The sequence below is a fragment of the Barbus barbus genome (assembly GCF_936440315.1).
Source record: "Barbus barbus genome assembly, chromosome: 1".
Taxonomy (NCBI): Eukaryota; Metazoa; Chordata; class Actinopteri; order Cypriniformes; family Cyprinidae; genus Barbus; species Barbus barbus.
In genome coordinates this window covers 12,165,380-12,192,139 of record NC_136729.1, presented here as the reverse complement: position 1 = coordinate 12,192,139, position 26,760 = coordinate 12,165,380, and the positions used below count along the sequence as shown (strand labels likewise).

The window sequence follows — 26,760 nt, the reverse complement described above, 5'->3', positions numbered from 1 at the left end:
AAACACACTGCACTGTCAAATACGGATAACATGCTTTACATTCTGATTGTGATTTAAATAGACATCACATCACTGTTTGATCAACATTCACGTTGTAACAGAACATTTTAACAGTATTGCAAGAACATTTTCTTAATCAAAGGTGTTTTAAATTATTTGCAGTACAGTTGCAACATCTATGTGACCTGCTAAAGGATAAATGAGAGTGCATGTCTACATGCTGTAGGCTTATGGTAGGACTAAGCGTGTGCATTTCTGCTTCCAAAGTGTATTTGCAGATTATATTTGAAGCTTGACAGCATAACACAAGTAGGAAGATTTGCGTTTGTACACATTTTCCAATTATTAAACATTCACATGTGTATGCTGCAATGAACTCACTACTAAGACATCTCACGAGTTGTTACCACAGTTACCAGGAGATGGATGTATCTTGGCACACGAAGCAGGCTCATCTACGACTGGCCTATTTATTCACATGACACTTCAGCCAATCAAAGACGAGCACAGAGGCTACGATGGAGGGCAACATGCTGTACCATTATTTATGTCTGTGAGGTGCTCTTCTGTGTCAAGCTCTTCATGAGGCAAATTGGTGATATGATAAACAATTATTGACTAACAATAAATACAAAATACATACAGCGAACAAAAAGTGATTACAGCACCTCAAAAAAGCAAGATTTAGTGTTGTAGTTTCAGCTGAAGAAACATCTCCACAAGCTTTTACTAGTTATCTGATAAGCTAACCAAAAATGTGTTACTGGGACTTGCAAGCCCGCAGAAAGAAAATACTCTCAATGAAGTTGCAAGAAAATAGCTTAATATGATAATATTCCTTGCAATAATAATGGAATCCATTAGTTCTATCAAAGATCCATTTCATAAGAACAGTAGATGCAGTGAGGGAAATTTTGGAAAAATAAAATAAAAAGAACAATTAAACAAATAGTTACAATGAAATGTCTCAAGAAGCTGAATCCCAACATTTTGTGCAAGTTAATGAGTTTCCTCTTTTCTTTATTCTTTAAATAAAACAAAACTTTTTTTGACTTGTGGGACACAGCTGTATGTTGGCTATGTGTATTAATAACATTCCTCTTGATGAACTGAACTGTTCTGTTCTCTTCATGATCTTTGGAAGACTTTCCAATAGTCTTGTCTTTTGATAGCATGTCTTTTGCTCCATGACCAGAGGAGGTGCTGTTTATTGAAGGTTCTTCTTTTGTTGTGCATCCCCTTACATTTTTACAAACACTCTCTTGCGGTTTCTTTATTGCATAGATACGTTTATATTAACATCAATCATTGTTTGGTCAATTTATGCATCAGTCTTAAATTGAACCAACTGACCATTCTCTAAGTGCTGCCTTAAAAAGTTTACTGACCAATCCCACTTAGCAACTGTTGCCATTCGTTGTTTTCTCAGACAAGCTTTTGCACTTTTAATGAAAGTCTCTGGTGGACCTGAGAGTTTGGAAACTTTTATATGAAATTTTACAGATATTATGGTAAAACATTGTTGCCAGATCACTTAAAGTACATAGAGTTGATTCAGGCTTTATTTTTCATTTTCTTATCTTTAACCAAATACGTGTCGATTCATCTTTTAAAAATTATTTGTCTTTTCAGTTTTCCGTGGTCAGCATTTTCATCGGTTTTCACTTTTTTTTTTTACTCATTAATTATATGCATGCATTATAATATAAAACTATGTATATCCCTAGTTCATTCCTATGGTATATTCTGTACAGTTTGTCTGAGTTAACAACGGTGACCAAGGGGAGTGGAGCTCAATTCACATTCTATTTGGCCATGACTTTTCTAATCCTCTTTTTTTTCCTGCTACCTCAATGCACTTTTTGATGGGGGCTCTTCAGGAAATGTCCTCACCTGAATGGCAACTCTCCTCTCCATGCACAATCAACACAGGGAAAAAAAAGGCATCCTGATATGTAGGAGGTCCGTCTCCTTCCCTTGCTTCCTCTTCTTCTGCATCATCCTGTTGCTCTCTTTCCTCCCCATCTCTCTCACCTTCTTCTCTTTCTACCACATTTGGCACCTCCTCATCCTCATCCCCCTCTCCCCCCAGCACTCTTCTGCTCTCTTCGTCTTGTCTAGCTCCCAAACCTAAGAAACCACCTCCCCCACTTGCCTCTTCTCCTCTCGTCGCAAGTCCTCCACCGACACTTCGGGAGTGGAAGAGGGACGACGACCGAGGAGCCTGGAGACGCCCCAATGAGAAGCCACTCCTGCTCAGAACCAGCCGTCCCGGGCCTCCAGGACCACCTCCTGATCCACTTGCTCTCATCCCAGCCATGGTTCCACTCAGTAGGGCTGCAGTTGGACCTCTCAACCGGGACGGCAAGGAAGCACTGCTTGTGGAGCGCCGACAACGAGGACAGTTCTGGAGCAAGTACGCCGAAGCGAAGGCCACTGGAAGAGTCGGGCCACCCGCTGTTGAGTTAGTCCCCTGCCCGGCTGGAGGAGTGTTGGTACCTTGGTTACCCCCCGAACCAGGATCCATCAACAGGGCCTCGGAGTAGCTAGGCACCATTTGCTGGTTGCAGCGAATGTGCCACTCCAGCTCTGTCATGTCCACTGTATTAACACGTGAAATGGCACGATAGCTCGATCCGGTCCCAGGTCCGTTTCCATTCTCGTTGCCCCCACCATTCTCAGTTATGTCACCCCTACTGTTGTCATCAGCATCACCAAACAGTTTCTCTACATGGTAGTGCACATACGCAGTGCGATACTCTGCAATGACCCGAAGCGGCCAGGACAAGAGCAGAGCAGAGGCCAGCCAGAAAACTTTACGCCTGGCGTACCAGGGCTGTCTGGCCGGGTCCGGGAAAGCAAGGATGTGCTCACGGAAGTCCACGTTCTTCAAATGCATTCCCTCCCGTGCCTCCATGTAATCATCAAGCCCTTCGTTTTCACCAAAAAAACGTGCACGCTGAGTGAGGTAGGCAGCCTCCGCTCGGGCACTGGCGAAACTAAAGCATTTGGTGAAGCGCAACCGTACTGCTGGGTAATCCATTAGGCCTCTAAGCTCCTTCGAAACGTCTTTGACACCATACCTTGCATAGTCAAACTCTGAGCTCGCGGCATGCGTGTTTACACGCTCATGATACACTTGTGTAGTGGTATAGGCATCCCCGTTGCGGTATCGTGTTACCTGTCTTGTCCGCCGAACGTAGTGGTAACTAATGGCCTTCCACCAGATGCACGGCGTTGCTTGCTGCAGCCTTTGCACACGCTCATAAACCTCTGCAACCTCTGCTTGAGCCAACATGGCCGTCTTGGAGTAGCAGTGCCAGCATTCCACCAGGTAGACCACGTACAGCATTGCCAGGAAAGCGAGAGGAATATAAATGTAGCCGCTGGAACAGGGACTATCCAGATCCACTTCTAGGGGGATGTAGACATCGGAGCTTGCTGAGGTCGTAGAGGGGTCTCCGGGTTCCACAACTGCAGCCTCGGGCTCTGTCGGAGATAGCACTGGAACTTTGCACAGCTTGCACCAGGCCAGTGTTCCAAAACAGCCGAACATGAGCAGAGTGAGGAGAAGACACTTCCAGTGAGACTCTCGACACAGAGAGGCAGCCAAGGACTGCTTCACTGGACGCTGCTGCAGAGAGGTGAGGGCAGAGAGAATATGTCAGAGTGAGCATATGGACAATAGGTTATAATAATCAAGACGCATATTTAGGATTTTATTGCCTGGAGAAAAATAGATATCAAATTATATTTGCAAATTATGGTTAAATTACAAAATGCATTGATCTGGCCTGAAATAAATTTCATGCACATTAAGTTGCAAAATATAGACTTAATTACTACCTTACACCACCCATGAGATTCAAGACAAGCACTTTTTAGTGCAATTGTCAGAAAAGGTATGCTAACACTTGAGAAGCACTTTGAGAAACTGTCTGCTGTTTTATTTTAGAACATTATTTTCTTAGCATAAAGGATAACATTACGCAAATTATAATTATCATCTGTATTCTGAATTTTTAAGCATTTTCACTCTATAAACAACAGTGCTGGTTGCAATTCATTCTTTCTCCCATGCATTCAAAAAGTTCTGACAAAGAATCATTCAAAGTGATTTCACAGGAACATTATTTCAAACGTTTAGAAAAATAATCTTATAAGTACTTCAAAACATGTTTTGTAATCTAAGGTATTATCCTCCTGAGACCCCCCCCCCCCCAAAAAAGCTTTGTGAATTTAGTATTTTTTCATGTCATTACATTGTTTAGAGCATTACAAAAATAAGTTTTCCTAAAAATAAAATAGAATGAATAGACATCAAAAAGGCAAAAACAATGGGATCTTTTTTTAAATCACCAATACATTTTTAGGTTTCAGGATTTTTTTCTTCTAAACTTTGTTTAAGGATGATTCTCAACTATGTTATAAAATAAAAAGTCCTCTACAGTAGACATGTATGAAATTATGTCCTGTTTCATAACAGGAAGTCATATTTGAATTTGAAAACCCATAACATTTTCCTGAAATGTTGCTTTATGACAAACAATTAGAAAATTATTCAGATTTAAATGACAATTACAAAATATAATCATATTTCCATAAGGATGTAAAATGTTTCACTAAATTAAATGTAGCCATCTTTAAAGACCGAGGAGAGGGTGTGGTCATGGTGAAACGTCCAATCATTTAGTATCTCTATAAAGCCCTGAATGTGCTCTGTACAGGACATCCAGACTTACAACTGTGACATGTGAGGTCTCAGAGAAATTCACTGAAATAGAATGTCCACTACAGAGGCAACAACTCCAGAGCTGGGTCTCAGGAGGTTATTGTAAATATTTAATACTTAGAAAAAGAATGAAATAATGAGGAATGCTGAATGCTCTGTGTATATAAGGGATGCACGTGAAGTTTTCTGAAAAAGAAATTACAGTAAATCTTGTCCATGTTAAGACATTAAAAAATATAAATAAAACTGCTCATTCTAGATTTGAAATGCGCATTTGCTCTCGCTCAAACACTCTTAATGATAATCTCTCTTCCATAGCTCTTTTTCTTTCACTCTTTTTCTATTAACCAAACCACAAATTCAGAAGTTAACATTGGAGTGGAAGCAGAAAGAGGATTGTGGCCTTTGAATGACTGCGGTAGCTACTTGAATCTTAAGGTTCTGTACTTGTGGTTTGGTTAATTGAAAATGACAAAGAAAGTGAGCTATGCAAGAGAGAGGAACATAATACAGAGAAAGACATTGGTTATAGAAGGAATATGATACATCTTTACAGTCAGAGAGATAAGTACTGTATGTTGGCAGGAGGAGCGATGTCAAAGCCAGATACTCTCTCAGCATCCTTCATTTGACTTCAGTCTTTCATCATCCTTCAGAAGCCTTTGCCACATTAATGCCATCCTAAAATTTACAGAAATAGCACACTATCTGTTGTGGCCTATTACTGCTGCCAACCAAATTAATTTAAAACTGCATTTCTGATATGACTCACAGCTTTCTTCCCTTCAAGCTGTCTCCATTTCTATTGATCTTCATGTAACAAGAGACAGGAGGTTAACTCAGCACCAATGAATGAATAGAGAAAAGAGAGAGAGAGAAATGCTGTAGTTTGTTAATATGGAGGGCCTGGAGGTCAGTGCTGACTCTGGTCTTGAGCATTGTCACAGTTTTGTTGACCTAACCGAAGTCATTATCTGCCTTGAAATAACACAGACCTCCCTTGATCAGATACTGTACTAGTGAGAGGACATCTATCAGACGAAAGAACAAGATAAATGTAAAAAGGAAAGAGCTAAGCACAGTGGCAGACAAAATGAGAAAGAGACGTTGCCAAGAAGGCTGGTAGTAAAACAACAGCCCCAGGGGAAAAGCTCTGCCAAGACCTGAGGGTAAAGACCTGCATATTACCCTGTGTGGGGAATATATATAACTTTATCATACACGTTGCATGTTCAATGGGTAACACACTTTCTTTAGTAACGTTCCAATTAATCAACTCAGAAGAGAAAAAACTAAAATGTGAATTACCAATTTAATGCATCTGTGGAGATAACGTTCTTGGGAAATATTATTTTACACCTCCAAACAGGGATTCACACCAACACTACCATGGTAATACAAAGTTTTTAAATATCTACCATGCAACTATCATGGTTTTCTTTAAAAGTACCTTACAATACCATGCAAACGGTTATGTGTACATCATTCAGTACCACTATATTAGCATATTGATACCATCAATGTACCACTACAGTACTTTTTGTGCAATTATATTTTGTGCCAAAACCTCTTTTTTCAAAAGAGAAAAGATAGCCAGACTGAGGACAGAAAAATCTGGGGAAACAGCAAACTGCAGTGCAGAGATAAAACATATGGTTAACAAGGAATATGCTGCAGAATGTTTGCTGTGGAGAAACATGCTATATTATTAAACTGGTCTCAATATTTACCACTAAAACAATTATGAGTCTAAAATACTGGTAACGGTATAGCTTGATTATGTCATATGGCAAGCTGTTTACATGGCTTGCGATATTTATTTCATATAATCAGCTAGCACTTATGTTACTATACCTAAACCAGGGGTGCCCAATCCTGGTCCTACCTGCAGAGTTCAGTTCCAACACTGATCAAACACACCTGTCTGTCATTATCAAGTGCTCTTTCAAATCAAATTAGTTGGTCCAGGTTGTTTGATCTGTATAGATATAAAAAGCAATCCAATAATGACCTGCATCTTTTTCAGTTTTAGTAGTAACTCTTCATTATGTTCAATATATATATATATATATATATATATATATATATATATATATATATATATATATATATATATATATATATATATATATATATATATATATATATATAACATACATACACACACACAAACATTACAGCAGTCACTAATACTTACTTATTCGTTAGGCCTATATTCTAATTGTATTCTTTTGCTGTTTGCAACTTACTTGGGTATTAGTACTTTGTCAGTAGTATCCAGTAACCATTAAAACATTTAAGCATCTGTTTCAGTATTCTTAGTAGCAATTGTTAAAAAAAAAATATTAGTGTAGTTCTATTGTTGCTAACATTTATAATCTAATTGTCACGATTTTTTTTTATTAAATAACTATGCCATTCTGACTAGTCATGATATATGACAAGTAAACATGTAAGATAAGAAATGCTACTAGTGCTAAATGGGAGAGATTTGTCATAAAGGTACTAGGTCTAACTAGTACTTGTAGAACGACAATACATACTCGTCACTAATAGAATAAGTAGTAGTATCTAATAGTTACTATTGAAACTGATAAAGATACAAATATTCTCTAATGGATAGTTAGTAATTAAAATTGTCAGTAAAAAATGTTAAAATGGCTTGCCATATACGTCGTGACAGCCTTCCTGTGCTCAACACTAATACTGACTGCACTACAGAATACCAGCTAACCTGTATTTGTAAACACAAAAATACACCATTTATTTGGGATTTGTGAGAATTTACACGCCCTCGCCTCACCTCTTCCCTCCCAGCGCCGTTGAGAATGGGCTCCTCTCCATCTGCCGTCGCCTCCTGCATCTTTCCTCCGTCCCTCTAGCCCCACGGAGGCACCCCGGGGATGGCTTCAGGATGTGGCGGCCGGCCCTCGGGTAAGTCACCCCATCCGCCGCTGGTCCCGATACGTTTGCTCGAGAGCAGCAGCCTGGGCGAAGTCGCATGAACAACGCCACATTACCCACCCGCACTCTCCGTCTCCTCCTTGCCCTTCACACATCAAGTGCTTGCATATCTTCTCAAATAGTCTCTCGGCTCTGACCATCTCCCCACCAGCTTCATCACCTTCACTGTGGTGAGGATGAGGTTGTTGTTATGGCTGTAGGTCCTGAAACATGGATGATGGGAAGAGAATGCATCGAGGATTTTATAACGCACGCGCCTGTCTGAATACTGGATGCAGGAAGCAAAACGTCAAAATAAATTTCCACGAAAGCAAGCAGCGATGATCCAAGGCGCCCTACTTGTTTTTGTCGATATGCGTGTTTCTCCTTGAGAGAGATTCAGAGGACGTCAGCGGAGTCCCCCTCCAATCTCCTGTAAGGTAGAGCAGCTGTTACCCCAACACTCCTTTCTTAAAACTGATGTCACCCACCTGCCCCATACAGCTTGCCCCAATCCATTGCAGCAATGCCCCCTTGCAATTCTTTACCTCATTTTAATGCACATTTAGCCTTTTTAGAAATCTTATGCTTCAGTGATTAACGCTAAGGCACAACAAGTTTGCAGTTTTTGTTTTGAAGAATAGAATTGAACTGCAATACTCCAGAGGGGTGAGAGAAACAGACAGACAGCAAGTTAGAAAAACTAATTTATATCTTTATTTAGACATTATTTGAGAGTCAACAAATGTACAGAATGAAAATGCAATGATTAAACTGAAGTGCAACAACACATTTGTGTTTGTAATAAGGCGAAAGCCTATGACAGAGGTCCACATGTACAGTAGAGCTGATATATAGTGCGACTCAAGGCCGGTCCAATATTCCTGCAATAAAAAAATATATCATAATATAGCAAAAAAAACAAAACAAAAAAAATCTGAATTAATAAATGAAGTCATTTAGACTAAACAAGGAATGCATTTAGTTTATATAAAAAAAATAATATTGTGAAATATTATTACTATTTAAATTTTTATTATTTTTTAATTTTACTACATTATAAAATGTAATTTATTCCTGTGATGCAAAGCTGAATTTTCAGCATCATTACTCCAGTCTTCAGTGTCACATGATCCTTCAGAAATCATTCTAATGTGCTGATTTGGTGCTCAATATTTCTTGTTGCTATCAGTGTTGAATAAAGTTGTGCTGCTTAATATTTTGTGGAAATCACAATACATTATTTTCAAGATTCACTGATAAATAGAAAGTTCAGAAAAGCAGCAGCATTTATTTAAAGTAAAATGTAGGTCGTTACTGTCACTTGATTACTTTATTGCATCCTTGCTGAATAAAAATATAGATTTCTTTATATTTGCTTCATATTTTTTATATAGCTATTCTTAGCAGATGAGCAAGCAAAGCCATTACATTAATTTTAAGGCAGCGGCTATTTGCACTAAGTGTAAATAGCAATTAGATTCTATTTACACTAAGTGCAAATAGCAGTTTTTTTTAATGATATGCTATTTACACTAAGTGCAAATACCTATAGATCACTTTTTGATTATTTTCTTAATTTCTATAGAAATGCCTTTCCGATGCGATATGAGATTTGAAAAGGGAGAAAAAAAGTTCAGCAAAAGGTGGGTTCGAGCTCCAGTTGATCGCGTCAAAAAGCACATGCCTTACCATTTACACCACTGAAACTGATGTTAAACGAGCGCCTTTTTTCAGTGTTGACTATCCCAATCACATGTTGGTGGGCAGAGCTAGTGTAAATCGTCTCTGCCAACAAGGCAGGCTATTTGCACAGTGTAAATAGACACTGCGTAACTTTAAACACATACTCAAATACATACATGCAGACAGACAGACAATAAACAAATCAGTACAAACAAAACAAACCTTTTGAGTTTTCCATATTTGATGGATGACAGAAGTTTCTGTTTATCGGTTTCATTGGAGCACTGATCATATGCTTGCAATAAACTAGAGAAATAATAAATGATTAAAAAAAAAAAAAAAAAAAAAAGCCAATAGCCTTTTCCACACAATTTTGTGAACCAAGAGGTAAAAATGACATGACCTTGACATGTTGTCATCTATTTATGTTACCAAGCAATTGTTATGGAATACAATAATTTTAATTTCATACAGTGACTAAATGTCTGGGATAGTAGAATATAAATGAGTGATTTAATGAGTGCGTTTGTGATAGTGGGACAGTACACAGTAATTTAATGAGTGAGTGTGTGTGATAGTGGAATGTAAATTAGTTTTAATGAGTGAGTATTTCTGCAATAGTGGAGAGTGAGTCACACCTGCTGACTGTGCTGTAGTGTTCAAGAACAGCGGCTGCTTTATCACCAGAGACTCCACTGATCTGCATAAGCTGTCGTGCAAATACTTCCCGCACTGTCTGGCACTGTTTGTATGATTCAGAGATCTTGATTAGAAATAATAGTAGGATTTATGAACAAAAATACACTTTTCCACAGGAAAGCATGATATATAACAGTAAAACAAACGTCACCAGCAGGGGAAAAAAATAAAGAAAACAAATACATACATATACAATAATAAATATATACACATATATATATACATACATATATATATATATATATATATATAAGGGGTGGCACGGTACACAGATATCCCGGTTTGGTACGTACCTCGGTTCAGGGGTCACGGTTCGATACGATTTCGGTACAACAGGAAAAAAAAAAAAAAGAAATCTACTATGCTCAGTTTCTTTTCATTTATTTTGAACAGACAGTAGTGCAAATTACACTTTTTTTTCCACCTAGATGTGAAAATACTAAATATTACATGCTATATACATAAAATCTGTTTTGTTTTCATTGTGAGTGTACACAAATAAAAAAATAAAAACAGACCTTTATACAGTGATTATTAATAAGACAATAAGTGTTTAAAGTTGATTCTGCTGGTATTTATGGAGGACCAAACCTACATAAATTAAATATGAATAAATTAATGAATAAATAGATAAATAAATGCGATAATAGGAAAATAAATAAATTAATAAACGACTTGATAAAATATAATTTGTAATAAAATTCATTTTTCCCCCCTTAATTTATTTTCTGCTTTTATACATAAAAAAAACTTTTATTTTTTCACTAATTCTTTTTTAATGTATTTTTATATTTATACATTTATTTTTAGATTTATTTATATATTTATGCATTCATTTTTTTTAGAATGATTTATTCCCACGTGTTTATTTATTTTTACTTTTCCGTGTGTAACATGGAAATGAGGAAGGTGGTCCTTGTGTAGCTTCAGTGCATAATTGGTTGAGAGCTCACGCGTCGAATCGAGTCTGGAACCGTCAATATCAGACCTTAGGGTGATGACACCCAGTGGATGGTTGGTTTCTAGTCTAATAACTATTCTGTAATCACTGAAACAGTCTTGACTCTAAATAACTTAAAATGGTTGCGTTTCTTAACCACCAATGGCTTCTATGAAAATTGGAACAATCCAGGGTCGCGTTTCCCTACCCTAGGCCCATGGCGCTTTTGGGAAATGCGACCCTGTATTTTTTGGTTCATCTTCACATGATTGTCAATTGAGTGTAAAAAAAAAAAAAAAAAAAACTGTAACTGATTGATTATTTTCTTATTGAATGCATGAAAAAAAAAAAAAAAACCAATAACAATAGTCATTGTCAAATCACAACACCAGTCCAGGATAAATCAGTCCTTCAGTCTCTAGAGGAAGTGCCAAGTCCTTCAACAAAGCCACTGCTCTTATAGCTTTCAAGTTCGTGGAGAACTCAATAGATTTAAAATACATTCTCATTTCAGCATTTCGAAAATTTACATTAGACTAGAAACCAACCATCCTCTGGGTGTCATCACCCTAGGGTCTGACGTCGACGGTTCCAGACTCAATGACGACGATGCTGTGGGAGATCACATAAGTAGCTTCAGCTTCCTGTTTTTTTTCTGGAAAATATTTTTAATATTAAAAGGCACTAATGCGAATAAATCATTCTTAAAAAAAAATGAATGCATAAATATACAAATAAATGTATAAATAATATAAAAATACATTAAAAAAGAATTAGTGATAAAATAAATGTAAAACAAATGTATAAATGTATAAAAGCAGAAAATAAATTAAGGGGGGAAAAATTAATTTTATTACAAATTAATCATTTATTTTATCAAGTCATTTATTCATGTTCCTATCATCACATTTATTTATCCATTTATTCATTAATATATTTATTTATTCATATTTAATTATCCAGGTTTGGTCCTCCATAGGTATTAGGAACTGTTGAAGTGATCGCGCGCACGCACACACACACACACACACAAAATCAGTTCCAGCATTGCTAACTTGACAGCGCAGTTGGTACTTTATCAAAATAAAATACAGTGAGCCAAACATTAGCGCACTCGCCTCTGTGTCACCGCTGGAATGCGACTTAAGTACAAAACCTATAATTTACATAAATAATAGTTTAGCATTCAGATAGGTTACATCGCCAATATGGAAATATTATGGTATATTTGGATTTCGCAAACAGTTGAGTGCGCAAGCCTTTAAAGTATACTCCTTTGTCAGTCTATGTGAGAGACGCGTTCACAATCGGCACATGGTCACTGTCTAGTGGGCTTTGTTTTCAAGTGCGCAATTCATGGTTAAGGCTAGAAGGGATACATATGGGCGCCACATGGCATTCGCTGTTTTTCTGCTGGCTGTTATCAAACAGCGTTGCATTACTGCGGGCGCCCCCTTCTGGATTGGGGGTGAATTGCCTTTATTCATCGTAAGGCCTCAAGCACCGAACCGAGATGTCCGTACCGTGACGGTTCGGTACGAATACATGTACCGTGCCACCCCTAATATACACACACATACATTATACTTTTATATTAGTACAGATTTTTAAATGTTGACTTTTTAAATTTATCATATCAGCAATAATTATTTTCATGTTATCAGCAAATCATATTGGGCATTATTTTAATATCAGTGCAAACCTACTTTCTCAAATGTTCATTGATTTGTTGACATTACCTTGTTCTTAATAGCCCCATAGTTAAATTCCGAGAAGGCCATGAGAGAACATGAGAGGTTTGCCATTTGCTCACTCTTATCTTCTCCATCACCCTCCAGTTCTCTGGAGCGACAGAATAATGTGCAATTCTGAGGATAAAAAAACAGCCAGAAAGTCTCAACGGAAATAATAATAATAGGGAAGATGTGATTTACACATACTGCACTGATCTGGCTTTGAAACAAACCTGGTAGAGTTTCTGGAGGTATCTGGTCATGATGGTGAGGTAAGCAGCAGACTCTTTCATATCCTGTACGCGCTTCACAAAGAAGCCATCAACCACCTATGAATTACACACTCATACAATCACATGATCATCGTCATCCACTATTGCATGATGGACTTTATGGCCTGCTCTATACCTGTGTATTGACTATAGCCTGTTGTAATGTACTCTCAGGTATACTGAGATGAGCTGCCACTGATCCACACTCCTCCACTAGATAAATAGGCTTACGCAGACCACACCTCTTCAGTCGAAACTAAGGACGAGAATGCGAAAGAAGAAAATAAACGGGAAAATGATCAATCACAAATTAAGTCACAAATCTTTTCATTACATCAAGAAAATGGGATTCAAGGTTTATTTTCATTACTTTTTGTGTGTGCGTCATGGTTCAAACCTTCTGCTCTCTGAAGCGTCCATCTATGATGCTTCCACACAGATCATCCATCCTCTTCCTCTCAATTATGTAATCAAGCACCAGCTCTTTTCCCACAGGTGGACGCAGCTGCCCTGAAGGAGGACACAGTTTTTATTTTGAATTTGTAAATGTGGAACCTTTACAATTTAAAAAAAAAAAAATCTTAATGGATTTAATCTATTAAAACAGTGGTTCTAAGCTATAAGGCCTCTGCAGTCTTCCAGGGGACACCAATAAGTCTTAAAATTATTTAAAGGAATAGTTCAACCACAAATGAAAATTGGCTGAAAATTTAACCACCCTTGGCCTTCTAAGATATAAATGAGTTCAATTCATCATCAGAACAGATTTGGAGAAATTTAGCATTACATCACTTGTTCTCCAATGGGTCCCCTGCAGTGAATGGGTGCCGTCAGAGTAAGAGTCCAAACAGCTGATATAAACGTCACAAAAATCCAATTTGTTCCAATGAAGAAACAAATTAACTATTTATTTAAATCTTTATATTAATGTTATATATGATATATTTAAATAATTTAGCATTTAAAATGTAAAAAACAAATAAAAATAAAGATGTACAATATTAAACGGATATGATATGACATAATTTCTGGTTTATTTGCTCTTATTATAACAGAAGTACATAACAGCTGAGATAGAAGGGAATTCCAATATTGTCTTAGACAAATGGGGGGTCTTGAACACCCCAAAGGTTTACAACAACTAACAAATTTGTCCCAAGTAAAAGGTTTTAAAACCTCATTTGTTCTAAGAGCAACACTGCCATCTGCTGGTTAGTAACTAGTCCGACATCTCAGTAAAACGGAAAAATTGCTAGTTGATTTACCAGGAACAGGTGTCACTTTCTCGCGTGCCACCCAAAGGAAGTCGCCCACATTCAGTTTCCTGACATCAAAGGTCACACCATTCCTTTGCAATTCTTTAACCAATTCTTGTTTGCGACCACTGCTTCCCCTGTCGAGTTCAAAATACAACCGAATAATAAAAGTTCTACAAACTATTTTCGGTTTTATAAAATACTATGCATTAGAAGAACTTGAAATGAAATTATATTGTTATTATTAAAAGTGAAATTGTACCACACATATAATCTTTTTCCTCTTACCCTGTTGTTTCGATGAAGTCGACACACAACACAATGTCATAAGAGCCAGGTGGAAGATGCCAACCCATTGCTGTTCTCCCTGTCTCTAAGGTCTGGGATTTTTCTGTGGCGTCTGATTCAGAGACGTGACCTCTGGCCTGGTTTACAGAAAGAGATGTGGCAGGCCTTTCTGAAGACTTGCTGGACCTATTGGCAGATGATACAGTTAATATGCCACTGCGGCGCTGCTCCATACTTTCCCAACATGCAACACATTTTAGACATGCCATTGCACTTATGGAAAAGCCAACCTACTACTACTCACCAACTCTCTTTCTCTTCCTGCTCCTCCTCATCCACCTCCTCTAAAGTCAGGTCTACAACATCTGGTCCATCCCGAGTGTCCTCTTCTTCACTCATTTGCACCACATGTTCTTTAGCCATCCCGGTCTCTTCTGAATCCAGCTTCTCGGCTAGAACCAGACCCTGATCAGTCAATGAATACCTAAAATTAAACAGAGAAAGATGAAGAGCAACTGGACTCTAGCTAAAGCAGAAATCCAGGGCAGTGATTGCAGTTTATATCTCACCTGGCAGGATTGTGCGTCTTCACCAGAAGATCTTTCTGAATGAGTGTGCTAACTGATGACCATGCAGTGTACTTGCTACCAAGATCAGGCTGTGTGTGGAGGAAAACAGCATAGTTAGGGGACAAGCAGTGGTTATAGTGAGCAGTTCGGCAAGTCTTTTGTAGAAGTGTGTTTGTTTGCCTTACCACTGTGAAGGACTTATCACACAAGGGTTGTGCCTCAGTTTGCAATTCATTCCTAAACATAAAGCCTTTACTGCCAGGCATCTAGAAATAAATAATACACTTACATTGTATAAAGTGCATTAGTGCCTGCCTTTTTTTTAGCAGCCTTAAAGTTTAACAACAGTAAGATGAAAATAAATGCTTGTTTTACCTGTGAGTGTCTATACAAAGTGAGCAGTACAGCATAACCTCCAGACCTCTTCTGTGGCACATAATCTCTCTTTTTCTTAGCTCCCTTCTCCTTTCTTTCTTCTTTTTGTGTTTGCTTCTGCAAAACAAGTTATTCGTTTTCTAATATTAACTCAAACAGGTAATTGCAACTTTTTTCTTTTTTTAAACCAACCATGCGTTTACTAAAGTTTCCAGAAGGTTCCTTCTGAGGTTCTTCCATCTGTCTGCTCCTATGACAAGAAGCTGCCAAGTGGATTGGAGCATCAGAACCTTTCAGGAATTAAACAGAGGACTGTAAACATGACACACTAACAGATTAAACAGCTGCTTAAGATAAAGAAAGAGTGTGGACACTCTAAACATTTCAGAGGAAATCAATGTCTGCACTACACTGAAGTCCCTCACCGTTTTCCCGACAATGCTTCTGCAGCCGCTCGTCCAAAATCTTGCAGATCCCGTCGCCGAAATTTTGCAGGATCTTCGCCTCTTTCCCGTTTTTCAGCGGAAGAGGATATTTTTTCAAAGAGTTTATGGCCTGTGAAAAAACACAGCATTGCATTCGCTAAGTTTAACGAGTCACTAATGGAATTATTTACGTGTTTTACAGTCAGTTAAACCCAATATTCGAAACTAAATCAACACAATCGCTCACCTTCTGATACACATACTGTGTTTTCAAGCCTTTCTCTTTGGCGCTGTCACGCAACTCTGTTAACCACTGCAAGAATAGAGGGTTTGGGCATGAAGGTACAGGGCGCTTCCGACCCAAACACACCTGATCCGTCGGCATATTTGCATCGAACCTGCAATTTACACCCTAAAAAGTAAAAGATATTCATGTTGCATATATATTTGTCATGCATCTGACTTAACCCCAGTATACATGAATGGACACATACTATGTATGTAACATTCACATTAAAAACTAAATGAGCATTTGTTTAGTTATTTGCTTGCAACCGACGTTCTATAATTCGGATTGCACACGATGTCAGATCCTAGAGTGATCATCTTTAAAAATGCATGTAAATTTTCACTATTATTATATTTACTGCTATATGCTATATTTACCTTTAGTTAGCTGCCCACCGTTTCCCCGCTTGCGTTTTCGAAAGTTGCGTCATTTCCGTCTAACGATACACGAGTAGCGCCGCTCAAAGGGTTGATGGTGCATTTTAGTAAAACAATGACATTCTGCATGAGAATGCATGAGGACTAAACACACACAATATGGTTGGATGATGTTTAGATTCATGTTTTGCAGTAATATACAACTAGTAGTTATTTCCCCAATTTGGGCTCGATTAATAGACACATTTAATCTCATTCAATTATGTTTGTTTTAAACTAGAAATTATTGTAGTGTTACAGAGTTTGAAAGAGTGGTACAGAATGTGTTGGTGCTGTTAAATATAACGGTTTTAAAGGGATAGGCAGCTTTGAGCCGTTAATGCCTGATGGCCCTACAATGAAACAGCCACTGAATTCCACGAACAAGACCAAACAAGGATCTGGAATCCGCCAACATCCACCCACTGAATCTCTTTCTCTTCTGCGTCTCTTCTGTATGCATTCTCATTGCATGCAATTTCTAAAATGCTTTATTGGTCTAATCTGCCTCCATAATTGTTTGCATGCATGCAATCATGCATAAAACGTACTTTAGAACATCAATAATTAAGTTCTAAGTAAGTAGCTGGGTTTCTGATAGTATGTTCCTGAAATAATACAAGATAATGAATCACACTTCTTTTTAAACCATCAACAAAAACACATTTATTGTGTAGGTGTGTTGTTATAGATTGCCACAGAGCCTACTTAATTTATCTAACAGTGACAAGAAATTAAAATATTACATATACGAAGCCTTTGAATATAAAAAGAACAAAAAAATAATAATGCAACCCAAAAACACAGTATTACAAGTATTAAAGGCTGTTACATTTGAAAGTAAATGTATAAAATCTAGCAAAAAACATATCCAGGAAAATATAAAAACTACACCAGGATAAATATAAATCTTTTATGATAAATTTATGTACAGTAGTAAATCAACAACACAATTAATTTCCTTTCAAAATCCCTTTTTCAAACATTCAGGGACTGCTGATATGTAACTATCAGAGTTCATTTTAGTGTTGAAACATTGCTACATAAAACCATTGTCCCACACAGTAAAATGTAACTATTTAATGTCACATTGATCGGTGTATTTCTCCTGAGTTGTATTTCATCTCATCTATTTTAATAATAATAATTTTATTATGTAAACTGATGTAGTGCATACTTATGCTGTAGACGTTATTGTCTGCTTTTGTGTGTTTCACAGGGAAAATTACAGCCCGATTCTGCAGCAAAAGTGTAAACTGAATCTCAGTGTACTGTCATTAAAACAGCATTTTGCATGACTTCACTTTCCCTTTTTAAATTCCCTCATGTCTGTTTTCTGAATGAAACAATAAATCATCAGAATGCACATTAATCACATATACATATATATATATATATATATATATATATTTTTTTTTTTTTAGGAAACATCCCTTTCTTTACCTCCCACCTGACTCTACAGTGTCATCGCTATAGTGAGAGAGAGGGGAACCAGGTTGGGAGGTGTCATCTCTGGTAGCGTTCATCATTGGTGACTGTCTTCGTGCCCCCTTGGCCCGCAGGAGGACACTGTTTGAATGTTCAGTGTGAAGGTGGCGCAGCAATGCATCCTGGGTAGAAGCGGTGTGGCCGCACTCTTCACAGACGTACAGCTTGTTGCGGCGCTCCTTGTAAGCGTACTGCTGCAGGACACCATGAATCTTCTTCATGTGGGACTCCAGAGAGCAGCGCTGAGTGAAAGCCTTCTCGCAGAGATTGCACTTGTACGGACGAACACCTACAGGAGGAAGAGAAAAATATTATTGTTTTAAAAAGGTGGGAGTTTTGTCTGCTGGTATAACATAGCACTTTTTCTTCTAATAACAAAAAAAGTATTCAAATAGTTTTTTTAAAAACACTAATATGCTGATTTGTTGCTCAAGAAACATTTCATTTCATGAAACAATTTTTTATTTTCTTGTTAAAATTGTTAAATTTAAATTTTTTTGTGGGAACTGTACCTTTCAAATGTTTGGGGTAAGAAAAAAAAAATAGTTTTATTCAGCGAGAATTCATTAAATTGATTGATCGAAAGTAACCGTAAAGACATTTATATTGTTACAGAAGATTTCTATTTCAAATAAATGCTGTTCTTTTGAATGTTCTATTCATTAAAGAACCCTGAAAATAAATATGTATCATGATTTCAGTTTTCAGTATTGATAATAATAAAAAATATTATTAAAAATTGAGTACGAATGATAATTTTTTTATAATTTGTGCACCAAATCAGCATATTAGAATGATTTCTGAAGGATCATGTGACACTGAAGACTGGAGTAATGATGCTGAAAATTAAACTTCGCATCACAGGAATAAAATCAATTTTTAAATATATTCAAATAGAAAATAGTTATTTTAAACGCTAATAATATTTCACAATATTACTGTTTTTACTGTATTTTTAAATCAAATAAATGCAGCTTTGGTCTTTTTCCGAAAACCATTAACATCTTAATTATTTTAAGCGTTTTTGACCTTAGTCTATCTATATATTAATTTTTTTTTTAATTTTAAATCTTCCAGTGAAAATGCTTAAATCCCGCCCCTATAAACCATCCACATCTCAGAATAAAGCACCCAATTATTTGTGGCTACTTCCGGAGGACAAACGGAGGAAGCTCTTACCTGTGTGTGTGCGGATGTGCCTCTTGAGATCGAAGGTGTCGTTAAAGCCTTTTCCGCAAAAGTCGCACAGGTGTCTCTTTTGCTCGCTGTGACATTTCAGGTGTCTGTTTAGCATGCGCTGATACTGGAACACTTTTTGACACACTTGGCAAACATAAGCATCACCACTCGACTGCACTGAAGGTGACTTAGCGGCAGGTGGGCAGCAAGATGTCGCTATAGAAGCAGGTGGACTTGTAGTTAGACTAGGAACAATAGGTGGAACCTCTTTGGGTAGCTCACCTGTGGTAACCTGCAGCGAGATAACAAACAAAGACGAAATTAGTGGTAGTGTAAACATTCAGACTAGTAAAGTGATACGAGTATAACCCACACACACACAAGCAATTTGCAAATCAATTATGTCCAACGGTGGCACAATGGCTCCGCAGCTGATTGTGAGCTTATTGCTGCCGTAACTAGACCTTAGATCAACATAGTAAAAGTAAACATTTTCCAGAAGCCTCACCTTTATTTTAGTGCGCACATACGTATTGTTGTGTGTACTTCGGATGTGCTCGGTCTCTGGACTCTGGCCCAGAGCAGTGCATGATGGGAGCTCAGCCGCAGGAACCACTGCACCGGGGTCATTGGTGTACATCTGGCTGTATGTGTACATGCTGTGGTCCTTGCGAGTGGACAGGCACAGCGCCACCTCTGCCGGACTGGCTTCGGTCTCCTCTCGAATTGCAATGGGAGACATGGAGACTGGAGGAAAAGAAAGACACGTTGGCATCAGATTTTAGAAGTATAAACTGAGAGCAAAAAAAGCATCCTTCATTGTATTACCACAATATTTGCTTTGCATATCTTGCCCGAGTATTGTGTAAAGAAGACAAATGATGACAGGCGCAAGATTTGCAAATATTTCCAGCTTAACATATTGGCTTTGTGAACAAGTGTGGATTACATCCTACATAGCTGAAGATGAAGGATGTGATTGCTAGACAATCAGAAACTGGGTGTGTATGTGACTCTCGAGGCTAAGTGGAACAGTTGTGCCTCTGGGCCAGGTGTGTGAGAATGCAAGTGTGAGTGGGTGGGTTAGCTGGCACGCATGAGTGTGTGAGCATATTGTGCCCGGCTGAAGTCAAACCACTCCTGTTACTGCTTTACCAGTCAGACCAGCTGAGCTAGAGGCACAGGCTCGAGCTCCCTTTATACAAACCGCCATGCAACACAATACATAAGATGGATAATCGGCAAATGTTTGCCGGTAAACTATCATGTTCTTCGCTAAGAGGTTGTTCGATCATACCCTAAACATCTACTGAAGAGATTATTAGGTCACAAGAGAGAGAGAAACATTGGTTGCATGGAGATTTCAGATGATGAAAAACACTAATAGTAGTGGCCTGAACAATGAATCTGTTGATTCTGGTGTGGCACAATCGACTGGGTTGCAAATTATAATGCAAATATCTGATGTGTGCAGTGCCTAACGGTAGCATGCAACAATCTATATTTCATAATGACCATATAACCAAAGTTTAGACTTGAAACCAAATGACAGCTTAGTAGTTTCAGTGCTGAAAAGACCAGAATGTCTGTATGATTTATAAACATGACTTATATTGCTATATTTTTTATTATTATTACTTTTTTACTTTTTAACATAGCCTACACGTAAAAACAGTACATAGTGAACTCAGTGATTGTTTCTTTTTGCCTTTGCCCTGATGTTTGCCAACCCCTTCATTCACAGACAGTTACAAACAGTAACATGAAGATGAACGAGACACTGCAGGTGAATAGGGTGAAAAAAATAAGTAATAGTCATCACCTTACTTACCTAGTTGATTGATTACATTGATAATTGCATTTTTTGTATTACAAGCTTTCCTAAAATGTTAGGTTTAAATATGCAAATGAGGCATTATTTAATGAAATATGCACTAATTTGCATACATTTCTAGAACAAAAATCTAAACACTGGATGAAGTTGGTTTCAAAATACTTATTTCATTTTATTGACATATTAGAGTCAAAAGTTTTTACAGAGGGGATTTGGGGTATCTCATTTTGTCACTCCATAATTCATAAAACAATACATTTTCACAATTGTTTGGGGAATAAAATGTTGTATATAATCAAGCAAATTATATATGAACAAATCCCTCTGTAAAAACCTTCAGGATATAGACAGGAATAAAGATGTAAAGTTTGGTGTGTGTAAGTGCTACTGAAGAGGAGATATATGGCTCAATGTAGGAGAGAAAACTTATTTTGAGACAAAAGCCCAAAATCTCAAATTTGACAGGTGCATGAAAAAACAGTTTTCTTGCCTGCAGTGTCTCCCCTTAAATAGCACAGATTCGATTCTATTAAAATTTGATACATATTTTTGATTAGGCTATTTTTAATGAGTGAAAAAGCATTTTAATTAATGCACCAACTATTAAAAATATATCTCTGATCTTATACGCAATATAAAGTCTGCAATAGCCTAATAATCCAATCAGCCATTCAAGCAATGTAAAGCAAGTTTGTAATTAATGTAGATTTTCCAAATTATTACTATTATTTTATTTTATTATTATATTTCTTTTGATCAAAGCTTCAAAGTCAATTTGATCGTTTCTTTGCATCACATGCAAGACGAAATTAAATAAAAAAGAACGAAACTAAGTTAAATAATGGGTTAAAACAAGAGCCATAAAATGGGTAGGCGACGTCGATAACTATATAACAATGGCAATGTTCTACCTGTCGTGCGTGTGTGCGTGTGTGTGTATGTGTGTGTGTTTGCTAAGGGTGTAGCGGGGAAAGGGAGACAGCCCGTTATTTCTTTCACCGACTGTAAACATTAACCCAAAACCATATCAAACTAAACCAAACTAAAAAGGACCACGATGCGTTAAAACGCATGCTTTAAGAAAGAAAGAAAGAAAGAAAGAAAGAAAGAAAGAAAGAAAGAAAGAAAGAAAGAAAGAAAGAAAGAAAGAAAAATAAGCTACATTCGACTTTTATATCAGGATTGCTGTAATCAATTTAATCAACGATTAATCGATTTATTATTATAGACTAATTAAAGAACTCGTTGTGGCAACGAATGGAACAGGTACAGCAACCTCCTGACATACCTTCATGAATCAATGCTATAAATGTCTCTGTTTCAAGTTGGTTCAGTTTATGGGCTGTTATGCAAATAGATTAAACTTAAAAACGAAACAGGAAAAACATATGAACGCATTCTTTTAAAATGACAAATTTCTACTAGCTGTTAACCGTAACATTTAAAAATGTCACTACAGAGAAATATTTCATTACGCTTGTAATATGATGATCCGTGTAGAGATTAAAGAAGGGGCTCATAATGAACAGATGAGTCTCCGTTAGGTGACCCGCAATAATAAAAACAGTTCAAATGAGGCAGTAATCAGTAACTTGGTTACAAGTAGCCTAAATAAATATCACCCAAAATATCTAAAAGTGATTCCAGTGATTAGTCTAATTCTAATAGATATCAAATTTCAGTACAAAAGAAAAAGAAACACTTATAGCCTGCTTTAATTTAAGAGCACTAAAGGTTTTGTGTAGGCCACTGGCACCTTGGGTCTGAAGGTCAACTAAAGGAGCAATAACGGCCCTCTTACACACGAACTCATTTTATGAGAGGATTTTTAGTTCAATCACACACAAAGAAATTGTCAAATTTAGGTAGCCTACGTTTCTTAATATAGCTGTAGGTTACTAGCCTGTAAATGAAAGCTACGCAAAACACTAAAAGTACAAAAAAGTAAAAAGTAATGCACAAAATAAGATGTTAATAAGGTCTGTTACTTAAGCACCGCTTGCTTTCTGGGAATACATTGTTGTGTTACTGAATGTGTCACTCGATGCATCCGTAGCCTACCGTTATCCAGATTGAGCTAAAAAGTGTTTGTTACTTTTGTATACTCACCTGGAATATAAATGTCACCGCGTTCATGATCCGGGAGATCGCTCCAGTTTCTCTTGCAGGGTGAATTCCCCGTTTTCTTCACTAGGAAAGCTCGTGGCATGGTCTATTCCCGAGGTCCTTCCCCGCTATCTCTCAAAATTAAACAGCAGGCTTTTAAACACCGACCTACTTTTGGAAAAACTGCTCCACAATACAAAACAAGTGTAAAGTCCTTCTCAGATGGTGTTTTCAATAGCCCTTTCTTTAGTTCTTCGCTCTCTACGCACACCTGTTGACTCAAAGTTGTTGTACCTGTACAGGTTTCCCACTACATTCACCCGCTTCTGCTCACATCTTCCGCTACTCTGAATTCACGAAGTCTTGCTCGGAAATTCACTTGGCCTGGAAGGTTAAGACACAGGTGTCTTCGTCAAGGTGGGATGGGAGGTGATGTTTGTGGCAGGTAAATAGTCCAGACTGCTCAGCCGACGCACTACAAAACGAATTTTCATGAGGAAACAGGTAACAATGCGCATGCGTCTGAATATAACGGTGACAACAAACCCGACCCAGTCCAGCCTCTGCGTCTTACCTGTCCAACCGGTTTCTCTCTCTGTCTCCCCTCCCCTGAACAATTCCACTTCAAGGTGGCGACGACGTGAATGTAGAGGTAATGTGGCGAGGCCACGCAAGATGAGACCAAAAACGAGCTAAAAATAAATCTTTCACCGATTGTATTCAGTTAAAGTCAAGTAAAAAAAAAAAAAAGACTGTGTAGTTTCTTCTTTGGTGTTTTCTCTTGAGTTCGTATATGCATTTAAATATGCACAAAACAGCTCATATTTTTTTGTTTAGTGTAGAAACTAACTCAAATTTGTTTATTAAACCAAGCATTAGATATGGGAACAGCCAGTGATGGGATGATGATAGTTTTCTTGTAATGTAACTGCCAAATGCAACTGCATGCGCTTTGTTCCTCTGAAAATAAAACTTTAACAATGTTGCATTGAAACGTCTGAGGCCTATCCCCCAGCATTTCACACCTTATTTATGAGGCAATTGATAACCACAGTTAAACTAACCAAGTGTACACAAAACAGCAGTTCATCATGATGCTAATTAAACTATTAGGAGAATACGCAGTTCTGAGGGTTTTGTGTTGGGATGCAAGTTTCTGAAGACCATGGCTGCAGTTTTACAGTTGCGTTTAAGCTGAAATGTGTAGCAGTAAACATACTGTATATTTTCCAAAAATAATCATGCTGTAGGCTATAGGCCTGCAGAGTGCTTGAATGATATGAAAAGCAAACTTTACATGCTTATTTTTCCTCAGGTCATGTGTGTTAGCTGTAAATGACCCAGATAATGGGAGGAGAGAACAATATATAAATGTAAAACAGGCTGAGGTAAAAAAAATAAATAAATAAAATAAAAAGCAAAAGAGGTGGAAAGATGAAGACATGATAGCACAAATGAGAAACTGAGTGAAAGAAGGAGTGTAGGTGTGCAGAATGACAGGTATGCTGTCTGGGCTGTTGGAGTGGTTGAGGCTGAACATTGGGCTTGATGTTTTTTTTTTTTTTATCAGCCTCTTTATCCATCCCTCACTAAAACTACTCTTTAATATTTAATCTGAGAAATGATCACAATTTGAATCTATAAGTGACTATACAATCAATATTTCCAGACTCTGCAGGTCTTGCATTCTACAAGCCGTTATAAATCAGTTCAGCCCCAAGACGGAAGTCCCATACTGTAACCTTACTGTTACAAACATAGGTCTCAAAGACGGAGACGTTGGCTGCCATGCAAGTAGAGCTGGCAGGAGGGCAAGAGTCAAGTACATTCAAGCTCAACCTGACAGACGGCCTACGACCATTTCTCTGACAATCACCCCATCCCTTCCCCCACTTCTCTTCTTCTCGTCTTGCTCAGAGCCTGCTTTGCTTCATTCACTTCTAAGCCATAGGAATGACTGGTAGTGACTTTTACTAAAGCTATGGGTTTTTTCCACAGCTGGGTGGAGTTGTGACCAGCATGTATTACTGTCACAGTATTTGTGTGACATGACTTTAGCGTGCGTCACACCTGTTGACCAGAATCGATTTGCGGTCTGAAAAGGTAGTTTGGAAAAACTCTTCTCACAGATCCACATTCTAGAGTGTATTAGTGAGGAATGTTCGCTACGATTGAAATATAAGAGTCATCACACACACATGCGCTCTCATTCTGCCTTTTTTGTTACATCGGTTGTGTGTTCCTGCTTGGCTTGTTACACAAATTGTTTTGATGCATTTTTCTTTTACCTTATGAGGACATGTCTTCAAACCAGTGTTCTGGCCATTCATGTCAAATACTTCTAATAAATCAATTAAATAAAGTAATTTTAATTAAGAAGATCATTATAGGCCTATAGCTGATAGTCATCAAATCAAAATGAAAAAAAGTAGCTGAAAATAATGACAACTATAAGGGAATGAATAAGGAAATGTAAAACTAGTACTTACTATATGCATTTAAAAAAAAAAAAATTGGTTAGTCTATATGTATATATTGTCTATGCTCACATTTTAGGAGTTTTTATTTTATTTTTTTAGTGTTGTCTGTATGTTCAGTGTTTTCAGAGCTTTAATGAAATTATTTTAATGAAATCATATTTCATGTTAGCTATACATTCAACAACATACACTTCTGAGGCATAAAATAAAATAAATATAAGCACCTGACAGTAGTTGAGCACTATATTTGGATATTTAAACTTTTCGGAAATGAATATATTAACTGAGCACAAAATATCAGTGACATATAAATCAAGTATTCAAAAATAAAAACAATAAAGGGATTCACCACAGAACATTTTTGCTACTAAATATTTTGGGTATTTTTACTTAATGTCTGACCACAATTCATATTTTATTCATTTTCCTTATAGTAGACCTTGAATGCACATTTCTATTTGTTGAATTCAAATGACATATTTACTGATACAAGTTACTTTTGCACTAATTTCAGATGCAAGTATTAAGTTAGTTTTAGTCATGTTTTAGAGAAGTGATAGTATCAAACATAACTAACATTAAAACAGAAATAACTGGTGTCAGAGAAAAGGAAAAACAAAAAGGATTTATTGAATACATTAAAAACAACACCTTAAAAAAGTCAGTGCAATGTACTGAGTTAATATGAGGGAATTTTCACAATGTTTTACCTGTACCATAGCTTTTTTTTTTTTTTTTTGAACAGGGAAAAAAAATAAAATAAATGCACGTGGATGAATTAAATAAAGCATATAGGGACTACACACACTATGACCTTTTGTGACAACATGCATATTGGGCCATGTTGTCCCAATGGAAACTGCCATTAAGTATTCTATGCTTTTCAGACTAATTTAAATAGTAAAACGACTAATAAATACAGAACAATAGATACTGAGATATATATCTCCCTTATAGATCAGTCTTAACAGATTGGCAGTGGCATCTCTTGGCAGGTCGGCATCTGTGAAGTTTGCGTTTATGTAGTTTTATATGCTAATATGTCATAAA

The 26,760-nt window shown here is 37.2% G+C and overlaps 3 protein-coding genes across 12 annotated transcripts; all 3 read right to left on the bottom strand.

The window, feature by feature from the left end:
- Positions 1-1,876: 1,876 nt before the first annotated feature.
- LOC306869288 (transmembrane protein 151B-like) lies at positions 1,877-7,595 on the bottom strand (the record flags this gene model as incomplete). The annotated part of the gene is made up of 2 exons (XM_079415980.1): positions 1,877-3,634; positions 7,536-7,595. 2 exons carry the CDS (start codon positions 7,593-7,595, stop codon positions 1,877-1,879), a joined length of 1,818 nt encoding a protein of 605 aa, XP_079272106.1.
- Positions 7,596-8,370: 775 nt separating this feature from the next.
- On the bottom strand, positions 8,371-16,645 carry LOC306874802 (crossover junction endonuclease MUS81). 10 transcript variants are annotated; one of them, XM_079425057.1, is made up of 17 exons: positions 16,585-16,645; positions 16,166-16,316; positions 15,919-16,048; positions 15,686-15,783; positions 15,494-15,610; positions 15,304-15,384; positions 15,119-15,207; positions 14,854-15,033; positions 14,550-14,735; positions 14,271-14,398; positions 13,403-13,515; positions 13,142-13,261; positions 12,967-13,062; positions 12,740-12,868; positions 10,000-10,103; positions 9,584-9,667; positions 8,371-8,559 (listed from the first exon to the last, which is right to left on the bottom strand). In XM_079425057.1, the coding sequence occupies exons 2-17, from the start codon at positions 16,301-16,303 to the stop codon at positions 8,493-8,495; spliced, it is 1,860 nt and encodes a 619-aa protein (XP_079281183.1). In that variant the 5' UTR covers positions 16,304-16,316; positions 16,585-16,645; the 3' UTR covers positions 8,371-8,492. The 10 variants fall into 10 exon arrangements, with proteins under 10 accessions (XP_079281183.1, XP_079281178.1, XP_079281181.1 ...); XM_079425052.1 differs by having other exon boundaries at positions 8,372-8,559; positions 10,000-10,124; positions 16,166-16,330; XM_079425055.1 differs by having other exon boundaries at positions 8,372-8,559; positions 16,166-16,330.
- A 1,400-nt stretch (positions 16,646-18,045) lies between these two features.
- On the bottom strand, positions 18,046-23,691 carry LOC306853313 (putative transcription factor Ovo-like 1). Its single transcript, XM_079390633.1, has 4 exons — positions 23,234-23,691; positions 19,799-20,037; positions 19,291-19,582; positions 18,046-18,400 (listed from the first exon to the last, which is right to left on the bottom strand). Exons 1-4 carry the CDS (start codon positions 23,331-23,333, stop codon positions 18,063-18,065), a joined length of 969 nt encoding a protein of 322 aa, XP_079246759.1. The 5' UTR covers positions 23,334-23,691; the 3' UTR covers positions 18,046-18,062.
- Positions 23,692-26,760: the final 3,069 nt, after the last annotated feature.

What these genes read in the sequence shown, in the direction of transcription:
- LOC306874802 (XM_079425052.1), bottom strand. Translation starts at nt 16,303, where the DNA reads ATGCCGACGGATCAGGTGTGTTTGGGTCGGAAGCGCCCTGTACCTTCA. An exon ending in GACGCTTCAGAGAGCAGAAG is followed by an intron (nt 13,262 to 13,402) that starts GTTTGAACCATG and finishes TCTCGTCCTTAG; the next exon opens with TTTCGACTGAAGAGGTGTGG. An exon ending in AGGCTATAGTCAATACACAG is followed by an intron (nt 13,063 to 13,141) that starts GTATAGAGCAGG and finishes TGTAATTCATAG; the next exon opens with GTGGTTGATGGCTTCTTTGT.
- LOC306853313 (XM_079390633.1), bottom strand. Translation starts at nt 23,333, where the DNA reads ATGCCACGAGCTTTCCTAGTGAAGAAAACGGGGAATTCACCCTGCAAG. An exon ending in CGGTGACATTTATATTCCAG is followed by an intron (nt 20,038 to 23,233) that starts GTGAGTATACAA and finishes CTTTTCCTCCAG; the next exon opens with TCTCCATGTCTCCCATTGCA. An exon ending in GCACATCCGCACACACACAG is followed by an intron (nt 18,401 to 19,290) that starts GTAAGAGCTTCC and finishes TTCCTCCTGTAG; the next exon opens with GTGTTCGTCCGTACAAGTGC.